The sequence below is a fragment of the Rattus rattus genome, chromosome 2 (genome assembly GCF_011064425.1).
Source record: "Rattus rattus isolate New Zealand chromosome 2, Rrattus_CSIRO_v1, whole genome shotgun sequence".
Lineage (NCBI taxonomy): Eukaryota > Metazoa > Chordata > Mammalia > Rodentia > Muridae > Rattus > Rattus rattus.
This window is the reverse complement of record NC_046155.1, coordinates 32,855,046-32,865,953: the sequence shown is the minus strand read 5'-3', so window position 1 is coordinate 32,865,953 and position 10,908 is coordinate 32,855,046. Positions and strand designations below refer to the sequence as shown.

Below are 10,908 nucleotides of genomic sequence, written 5' to 3'. Positions count from 1 at the left end.
TCAAGAAAGCTAAGTTTTTCAAAGTATATTGGTTAGACTACCATGCCAAAATATTAACGTTTCCTGCTTGTGTTGGAAGGGGGTAGAGGAAGAACCTCAGGAGTTCCACTGCAGGTGTTAGCTCAAGAATTTGGCTGGCAAAGCCATGACACACGGTGGGACACTGCAATAGGGAAAGAAAAAGAAGAAGAAAAAAAAAAAAGAAAAAGAAAGAAAAAAAGACAGGAGGGTACAGGGATTTCTCATTGCCTTTACTTGGGAGTTTCTCTGCACTTTCTTGGCTATTTCACTCGAATGTTCTAGAAAACAGAATCTAAACTCTGAGGATGGACATGCAAGGGAGCCCATCTCCCTTTGGAGTTCTGTACTGTACCGTGATGTCTCATACTTCCCAGAACACCCCACAGCTTTTGAGCAGTTCATTCTAATAGAGCATAACTTTTCACCAGTAAGAATAGAATACGCCTTTCACTAAATAATATAGTCCAAATACCTGTTACAAGGATTGATATCCGTTGGATGAATAAAAAGCTAAGAAACAAATCATCAAAAATAATGAACCTTTTTAATTGTTTAAAGAAAAAATATTCTCCACAGGAAGGTATTTCTAGTCTTATGTCCATTGGTAGCCAAACGGAACTTCATAAAAACACTTCCACAACTCCAACTTTGGTTTAATGTACAACTTTGATATATCTCATTAATGCACACACATCAAGAGGCTAACAAATTCATTAATATTCAAGATCATCCAAAATTAACATTTTATTACAATAAACTGTAAAATCCCAGTGGGAAAATTTTACTTGAACCAAATTTCATCTCTAGTCTAGCACTTTCAAGACTAATTCTCCCATACACACCCCACAAATAGACACACACACACACACACACACACACACTCAATGTGCACACTTGCAAACTCAATAGAAAATGAGGACCATTTAATGGAGACAGAAAATAGATACTAAAATGCTATTTTTAAGTAGGAGTATCATTTAGAAAACTGCACAGAACAGGCAGAAAAATCTCAAAAATATACATGACAGCCAGTAAGTAAACACATTTAAACATCAAGAATTTTACTGTAAGCTGGACCACTACAACAAGCCTTGCTCTATTCTGCATTGTCTAACCATTGTGACAGATGAGATTCCACATGAGAGGACATAATTTTTAATCTTAAAAAAACAAAAATATGAATCCTTGTTAAACATTTCATTTAAAAATATGCAGCTTTATTTTAAATTTAAAATTCAGTATGCTCAAATATGGCAGGTAATGTCTCCCACATACGTAAAAGTTTCTTAAGGTAACACATTTCTTTTCATAAATTATAAAATGTTTTTAGCTAAATGTTTCATGAAAATTTTCAAATGACTGTCAGAGTTTGTTCTGTTGTAAGCCCACCAGAATACTAAACATTCAGAGCTAAAAGGTAACAATTCGTGAAACCGTAAGATCCTTATGTGATACAAGTCACAAAAGCACACATATAAAGACAGCTGAGTGATAAATCAGTAGTAGTTCTTGCTTTTGCTTTGGGGGCAGTAGGTACGAATTTGCTGAGCAACAGTTTGCAAAATACAAGAGGAATCGAAGGATGACCAAGTTCACTAGTCACAGTTCTTCATGCACCATGCTTCAAGGAGAAATACCCACGCTGAGCTTGCTCTGCTAAACCACGGTAACTTGTATTTACCGATTCACCCACCATCCTCACACCAACAGTAAACATTCAAATGGCCCAAAGAACTGGCAAGGTCTCTCTATAATGCACATATCCCATACCTGCTACACCAAAAAGTGACCCAGTCAGTGTTCATTTCCTAAAAACTAAGCTAAAAGGCTTGTGACATACATAGTACAGATTTTTAGTTTTAAAGGGAAAATGTACATGAGTAAACAGAAAAATGATTGCTTAGTCACTAAGATATATTAATAATGAGGGGTTTATCTCCAAGGACATGAGAATTGTGATGTTATATTCAGAAAGTGTCCGCAGAGCAACTAAATTAATAGCCAGAGGACTGTTAGTAATGACATGATCCTGCCATCTTCACATTATTTAACGCTACCCAGTTACATCCTGATACCTGATACCTATAGCATACCCATGAAAACATATTCTAACAGTATAAGGAACTATACTAGTAGACTTCCTGTTGCAATGTAATTCCATAGGAAAATCAGCCTCTTAAGACTCCTACTTAAAAAGTGTTCCATTACTCAGTGTACAGATTTTAGGGACTGCTCTCTGCACCAGATTAGACTGGGTACTATTGTTTCTACTCAGCAGCATTTCTCTCTGCCCTAGCAACAGCCTTAAATAAAATCCACACACAATCCACCTAAGACTATGCTTTAGATGTACCACAAATTACCTAGCAAAGTAGAGAGGAACTCAAAGTTTCAAGTTAGAAGTAAATCAACTGGGCTTACAGGTCTGATTCTCTGGGAGCCCTTCAGAAGCCTGCATGTTAAACACTGGTGGTTTTTAAATTCTCAATGGAAATGGTGATGGCATTCACTGAACCAAGTCGGCTTAAATTACAGCACAATGGGGGCATGATCTAAGAGCAAAATGCCAGGAAAATTCCCTTTTGAAAATATCAAAGTATCATATAAATCAAAATACCTTCATTTTCAAGTTTTCACCCATCAAACTAAGAAGTCTAAAGAAAATGTGTGAATATATACAATCTTCATTTTTCTTTACACAACTTGCATGCTACTCAGTTTACTTCTTTTAAAAGTGGGTCACAGAGAAACTATCAACCTCATGTCACATTAAGGTTGACATTAATGGCCGGCTTACTTCTAAAACATCACAAGTTATCTCACTGTTTCACTGAAAGGACCTGCCTTACTCCTTAGCCTTTGAGTATTAGAAAGGAGATTATATTTGAGTCCACTACTCTGAACAAGTCCGGATGAAACCTCCCACGTGCTGATGGCCAACTGCAGAGTTAAGACAGAAAGCCACAGAACAGACCTGAGACGTCAAGCCCATTCTCAGGGTGGAGGGTAGGGAGTATCTTCAGCTATCTGGCTTTATAAGAGAAATAAGCACCATTTTCCAAGAACCTTGAACTTTTTACTGTGCCTGGAAAACTTCTAAGTGACGGCTAAGGCTTAAAGTGCTCTTCTTAACCATGAGCAGGAGGTGTGTCTCCCAAGATAACATAAAGATGCTTTGCTTGGAAGGATAGCGAGGAGGAGAAAAAACAGAAACATGTACAGGAGCTTTGTAATCATACTTGTCTGCCCATTACTGAACAGTTGAATGGATTTAAGCAATCTGAATTATAAATACTCTCATTTAATAAAACACCCACACAATGACAAGAATGAGACTTTAATCAGTTTTAAGTGGAGTTTATAACACTAAGAGATAAGGGTTGTTAACAAACACAGTAACAAATGGACATCTGATTGGTTTGAGGCATTATCCTGTACACGTCGTATTTGTGTATCCTCAGTGCATAGCATTTACACAGAGCCACTGCCGCACAGCACGAGAGTATCTGAAGAGGCTGGGTCAGGGTAAGGCTGTTGTACAGACTGGATTGTTTTAGTATATATATTCTATATGAAAACAGATCGAACTTTTGAACTGGCAGGTAGGAGTCAACTCTGCCAAATACTAGAGTCAAAGCCCCCGGTTTAGTGCACAGATCCACCCCTTCCATCTGCATGCAGGACACATTAACAGTATTTAAAGGCAAACGAGGCACTTGTGGCAACCACAGCCATCGTTATCAACATATTGCACAAATTTTCTAAAACTAAACATGGAACTTGTAACCTACTTTTATTTTTAAAGCTGAAACATTTGATGCTGCCGGTAAACTCCACTTAAGTTTAGAACCTGTGCCACAGCAAAGAATGGTGACGCTATTTAATTCAACTACCCTTTGACAATTATGGCAAAAAATGTCCAAGAGGAATTACAGAGGACTTGGGATGTACGGGGCCCGACTGTAAGACTTCTTAAAGGTGATGCCTTCAAGTCATTTCAGACACGTAAGCTGCTGCACATCCAAAAAGTCTAAGAAAGCATTCCAGAAACACGGGAGAGATTACCTACAGAACGCAGTTCAGGCTAATCGTGAATACTGTCATAAATAAAGTTTTAATTAGGACTCAAAAACCTTTCAGTCATAGCAATTCTTGTCAAATTCTATGGGGATGGTAACTGAAATAAAGGAGAGTATGTATAATATATATATTTATATATATAATATATATATAATGCCATTTTTCCATTTCCAATGACTACACCATAAAATGTAAGCAAGGCTTCTCAAAAACACTGAAACATTCAAAATCAAAACCCTCATTCAGACCTTCACATTCCAAAGGAAGAATATTAACAGTGCAACAGCCCATGTAATGTCATTTCTCATGGCCTGGCCCTCTGTGTTACACACTGGAACAATACAAGGTATAGTTTAGCATGCTGTGCCCAGAACTAACAAAACAGTGCTCATCGCTATCTCCAAAACATCAACAGCTGCTCTCACTGCAGTCAGCTACTTCAGCTTTTAGAAAAGACATGGGGGATACATATTTCAATGGTGAGATCTCAGGGAAAGTTGTCTCTGACTTTATCACTTCATCAACAGTCAATATTCATGTATCAATGTTCAAATATAAATGTGTAAATCCTAAGAGCTTTGTTACAATTTTAAAAACTTTATTGGTTGAGTGAAACTGATGAGGTATGGAAAATACATCAACATTATTTTCTAAGGATATTTTAGATGACATTCTGCCTAATCTACTTACCATCAAACTATAAATGCTTCTCTAGTGGGTCCTATGCAATCTGTACTTGTAAATTAACTAGGTCAGACCACAGCTAGTGAACAATTTCAGCACCAATAAGTTATTGAAAATGGGACTTCACACCATTAAGAAATATAATGGCTGGATATTCAAATGTCAAGGTCAAGATATAATTTGAAAGACACCAAATTCCCAAGGGGGGAAATCCTTTTTAATAGTATCTTCACATTACCATTACAATAGTAGTTGTACTCTTGCTTTAAATTGTATGCAGTCTGGGCATATCAAACATATAATGATATTTAAGAAGTGGAATTGAAGCCCTAATCCCAACTCTACCACTCTAACGAAGTGACAACACTGCACATGGAAAGAGATCTATCCTTTCAACAGTAAGTCAATAAAGCATCTGTAGGACAATTTCTACTGGAAAACTTAAATGCCTTATTATTCGTGCAGTGCTGAAAATTTACTGCAACTCTAATTTCTTTTTAACACAAACAATGACTTTTTAATATACACATTATATGTATTCTGTATTCAAGTAAAATTCCCTAACAGTTAATGACATTTAAAAAATGTGCAAAACTGCAAAACTCATTGTAATAGAATGTGTAAGGTCAAAAGGGAGGGACATCTGACAGCCACTGGACTGAGGACGCATCATCAATCTCTAGGAAAAAAAACCTGCTTACTGTTGAATCTCAAGTTGAAATTTCCTGTGAAGAATTAAAAAATATTTAATGAGAAAAAGAAACTGGCAGCCAGCACACGAAGCATCCACAGTAGGTATATGATTGAAAATTAATAAAAATAAATGTAAGTTGTTGACTGATGTAGGGACTAATAGCATCTGACTCTTAGCACTGGCCTTGATTACATAGGAGATGGAGCAGTCATTACAACTGAGAAAGCTTACTGAGTAAATCATTGTCAGATCTTCTGTTTCCAGCCCGTTCTTCATTGAAAGCCTCGACATTTGTATGGTTAAGTGACTGTTGCTGTGTCTCTTATCTATGACCACTTTATTTTTATATCCCTTCATTTGTGGATTCTTAAGATGCTGTAGATGGTTCATTCCTGTACCCCAATACAAATGTACTCACTCTAGCTGCCTTTTCTAGCACCAATATGCTCTTTAAAACGCACAGACAAACAGCAGGACAGCGGCCATCTCCCGGATGTGCAGATTAGTAAGTGGAACATGCTAAAGAAAGGAGCACTAAAGAGCCGGAGATGTGTGGTCCAGAGCCAGCTAGGACGCTCCTTTCTGAGCACTCCCTCCTTCCCAACCCAAGTACATGCATTAGAATGTAGCAAAACCCTGCAGAAACCTCTCTCAGCCAACTGCAAACTTATCTGTTGCCACAAATGCAAAGGGGTAGGACGTGAACCTGGGAATCAGAGCTCTTCAGCCACTTCAGCTGGTGACAGAAAATAAAGGAAAAACTCCTACGTATACACATCGGTCTGTCTCCACGTTTTATAAAACTGGAATAAAATGGGAAAGTGCCATCTTTTATTTATCCTAATTGAATTTTAAATGTCCTTTTGACACAAAAAGGTATATACATGACACAGCTACACAACCTTTTTCAACTGGACAACAAGTGTCAAAACCCTGTGGATGTATAGGGTGAAACAAGATTGGTCAGGAGAAGAGAATTGTTCCTATAACTGCAATCTGACACAATGTCCTATTGCCATTTAAAAAAAAAAAAAAAAAAAAAGGTCCATTTCAGTTTATTCAAGTTTTTTTTTCTTGGTATTTTATCCCTCTTGATAAGAAAAAAAATCAGACTTTTGTAATTTGTGAATGCTGATCTTCATCAAAAGGTTCATTCTCTGGATCAGAGTCAGTGGTGTCAGAATATCTATAATGATCAGGTTCATTGTCACTAACATCTGGAGTCACAGAAGTTGAACTGCTAGCCTCTGGATTTGATGGTTCCTCTACTGTTTTTGTAAAGTATAATTTCACCTAGAGAAAGAAAGTTTAAGATGAAAATGAACAATTAGAATGGCATCCTGTTTTGCAGATTTACTTGAAAGTACTATAACAAAATGAATTCTGAAGGGCACTGCTTTTCAATTGACCTGAAAATTGCCTACTGTGCACTCAAAAGACGCACTGATGAGTTGAGAGCTATTTTTAAACCACATCAGCTATAAGCACTGTATAATTCTATAAAAGTGCAAACTGAAGGCAATGGACTCACTAAACACAAAATTCAATTTACAAGTGCTTACGTTTCAAAAGCATTTCTCTTACAATCTCTGAAACAACTCCATGTTTACACTAGTGACACACACAATACTGATTAATAATAATGTATACAAGATTAACTAGCTCTAAAATCTTCCTCTAGAGAGAATGGAGGAAGCTAACAGACCACTTAGTGGTCCGAAGATGGATCAGTGGCCTTTACATGCATGGCTGCAGTCACTGTTAAAAGTCACTTCTTAAGTACTTCCATTTTAAAAGAAAAAACAAAAACCCAGAAGTCCAGGCAACATGCTAAAGGACAATCTCTGGTGAACAATTGACAGGAGATCTACACTTTCTTTTCCATTATTCAAGTCATTTTAAGTTTTTCTCATAACTGACACTTGCTTTAAGAATCCCCGTCCAAGTGAGTAACTCGTTCACCTCTGCCCCTGCCATTGCGTGAGCCCACCTTCTATGTGCACTACCCATCAGGCTCACATTGTCTCTCCCTGCCACTCGAAGCCCACTGCCTCTCCCTAGTTCTCGGTCCAGGCTCGACTCAGGAAGTGAGGTGGACGGTTAAAGACCAACTCCTCGACTCAGGAAGTGAGGTGGACGGTTAAAGACCAACTCCGACCACGTCTTCTCTGTGCCAGCACCCCACAGCTTCAAGACTGGGTCCCTGTGACTCAGTAGAAATGACTTCTGAATGCTACAGAAAGGTACCAAGTTCATGCATGCTTCAATTCTCTTATCTACTCTTCCTCTGTGGTTCAAATAGCTGCTCTGCAAGCTGTGCACAGCTCACAGATGTAAATGTGCTCATTTCACTCTGTGCACACCCTCTCTACACACCCACCACCCACTTGACCAGACCGCCTTTGCCAGCTGCATGCTTTATAGCACTTACCTTGATATATCTATTTGTTCAGTGACAATGAAAACAGTTTTTATCTACAGTAACTTTTCTATATTGTACTGTTTTATTGATTGTTTTGTAGTACTTGGTGTTGAACTCAGCATCACTCATGTTAGGCAAGCACTGACGTACATTGCCGGAGAAACATTAAAACAGTAATGTTTACTAGAGAGAAATACATTTTAAAAGCAAATGGTTGCCAGATGAGGCTGAGGCAGAGACATGGCAGTTCAAGCCCAGCCTGTGCCCATTATACCAAGACCCTACCTAAAAAAATCAGAAAGTGGATGGCTGATAGGAATATCAATTTGTGGAAAAGGAAAAATGAAAAATGAGGATTCTAAAGGCAACTTAAAACATACTGGAGATCCAGAGGCATTGAAATATTAATTAGGTCTAAGTTCACTTAACATGTGAATGTCATTCTCTATTTTTATTAGCATTGTTATTATGTTACAATAATATAATCTATAGTTGAGTTTGTTACATGTGAATGAAAGAAATACAACAGAATGAAAAAAGAATTTAAAGGGGAAGACTCAGGTGGTGAGGGAGAGAAGAAACAGCGAGAACAAGCGGACGCATGAGCAGAGGGAAAGGTCGCAAACCTCTCGGGAATGCACACTGAACAACACTACAACAACCCCAGGTCTTCACCTTCAGTAAAGGTTGCAAAGCTCTCGGGAACACACACTGAACAACACTACAACAACCCCAGGTCTTCACCTCCAGTCAGAAGGAAACACACCCTCCCACCCCAGAATGCTTTTAACTGACCTTAAAATTTGGAGAGAAGTATCGGTTGGCCTTGTCTTTGTTTGCTTTGTCAAGATCATTTTTTGTCAGGGTGAGCACGAGATACTCCTTGTCATTATCCGCACGCTCTATACTACAAATGCTATCGATTTCCTGATCACAAAGACTTCCATTTTCCACTTTTTCTGAGGTTTCCTCTGGTCCTGGTATGAAGAACGTATTTACCCAAAAGTGAAACATTTTGTCCTACAAAGAAAAGAAAGAAATGAAAGATGTATTTCACTTATTTAAAAATGTACCACAAATAGTCAACATATAAACCATATTCTAATATGAAGGCAAACACCTGTGGAATATTCTTATTCACTAAGTTATGTTATGAATAAAAAAAAATCATGTAAACTCTGTTATCTTACTTTTATCTCTTTTATCTTTTCTTTTATTAGATATTTTCTTTATTTACATTTCAAATGTTATCCCCTTTCCTAGTTTCCCCTCCAGAAACCCCCTATCCCATCCCCTCTCCCCCTGCTCCTAAGAGGGTGCTCTCCCATCCACCCACTCCTTCCTACCTCCCTGCTCTGGCATTCCCCTACACTGGGGCATCAAGCCTTCACAAGACCAAGGGCCTCTACTCCCATTGATGCCCAACAAGGCCATCCTCTGCTACATATGCAGCTGGAGACATGGGTCTATCCATGTGTATTCTTTGGTTGGTGGTTTAGTCCCTCGGATCTCTGTGGGGGTCTGGCTGGTTGATATTTTGTTCTTCCTATGGGGTTGCAACCCCTTCAGCTCCTTCATTTCTCTAACTCCTCCATTGGGGAACCCTGCTTAGTCCAATGGTTGGCTGCAAGCATCCAGCTCTGTATTTGTCAGGCTCTGCCAGAGCCTCTCAGGAGACAGCTATATCAGGCCCCTGTCAGCATGCACTTCTTGGCACCTGCAATAGTGACTGGATTTGGTGACTGTATATGGGATGGATCCCAAATCCTAAGAAAACTATTTCCTATTCTAATACGGGATTTTAAAAATGTTCTGAGTTTATATGTATATAGATATAAACAAAGATCGGGTGTCATTACAACCGAAGCCCTAGAAACTAACAACTGAAGTCCTAGAAACTTTAGACTAAGTTCCCTATGACAACTTCAGTTTTGCCCAGATATACCCGGTGCCCGTGGAAGCCAGAGAGGGATTCAGATCCCCCAAGACTGGTGTTACAGATAACTGTAAGACAACATATAGGTGCTGAGAATCAAACCTGGGTCCCCTAGAAACCCCTATCCCATCCCCTCTCCCCCTGCTAGGACCCAGGGCTCCTAACTGCTGAGACGTGTATTCAGCCTTTTTAAAACCTTATTGATCTCAATTATTTTAATGTTGTTCAGTTGGCAATTGTATTTTACTTAGAGGAAAACAAGATAATATTATTTAAACTTACAAAATGTTGCTCACTGATATGCACTGGTTTTCTAAAACTTTTTATTTAAATCAGAACAGGCATGTAATTAGTAAGGAAAAGCTATAATAAATGGAAATTTATGGAATATAATCTAAGATATATAAATATATTATAAGTATCCAATCTTCAGAGATCAGGAGTAAGAAAAAAGCACATCTCTAAAACTACAAGGAGACACTGAGGTAATTATCTATTTTTACAAACAATATAAAGCCAAGAGAGGTGCTTCATGCCTATGATCATAGCACTTGGGAAGTTAAGGTGAAAAGACTGCTTTACCTGGGCCACTTAGTGAGTTCTAGACCAGCTTGGGCTACAAAGTAAGAGTCTGTCTCCAAACAAACACTAACAAAAGATGACAAGGACAGAAAAGGCATATCCACTGCTCGCGTGTGCGCACATACACAACTGTATGTGGGCCAGGGTCTGATAAGTCGGAGATATCGGGCAGTGATAGCATATGCCTTTAATTCCAGAACTCAGGATATAGAGGCAGGTAATCTCTGAGCTGGAGACCAGCCTTGTCTACAAAGCAAGTCCAAGACAGCTAGCACTACACAGAGAACCCAGTCTCAAACAAACAAACAAACTAGGAGAGAGAAGAAAAAACAAAACCGAAAGCCTTCCAAATACTTAATTTTTGAAATAGTTGCTCTTCCTCTGTTACCAGCTAAAACTTCTACACCTTAAAGTTCATTTTCATGTTCATACTCAACTAAGGATACTACGCCAAGGATAAATGTTCACACCAAGGGTGCTACAGCCGAG

The 10,908-nt window shown here is 38.5% G+C and overlaps 1 protein-coding gene across 1 annotated transcript in view; it reads right to left on the bottom strand.

Annotated features, from left to right (window-relative positions):
• Nucleotides 1-546: 546 nt before the first annotated feature.
• The window catches only part of Pten (phosphatase and tensin homolog), a gene marked incomplete at its 5' end in the record, with an annotated part of 71,352 nt that continues 60,990 nt past the window's right edge, over nucleotides 547-10,908 (bottom strand). Inside the window, 2 exons of the mRNA XM_032891811.1 lie at nucleotides 547-6,772; nucleotides 8,697-8,921. Coding sequence (XP_032747702.1) covers nucleotides 6,587-6,772; nucleotides 8,697-8,921 — 411 coding nt within the window. The remainder of the gene's footprint in view (nucleotides 6,773-8,696; nucleotides 8,922-10,908) is intronic.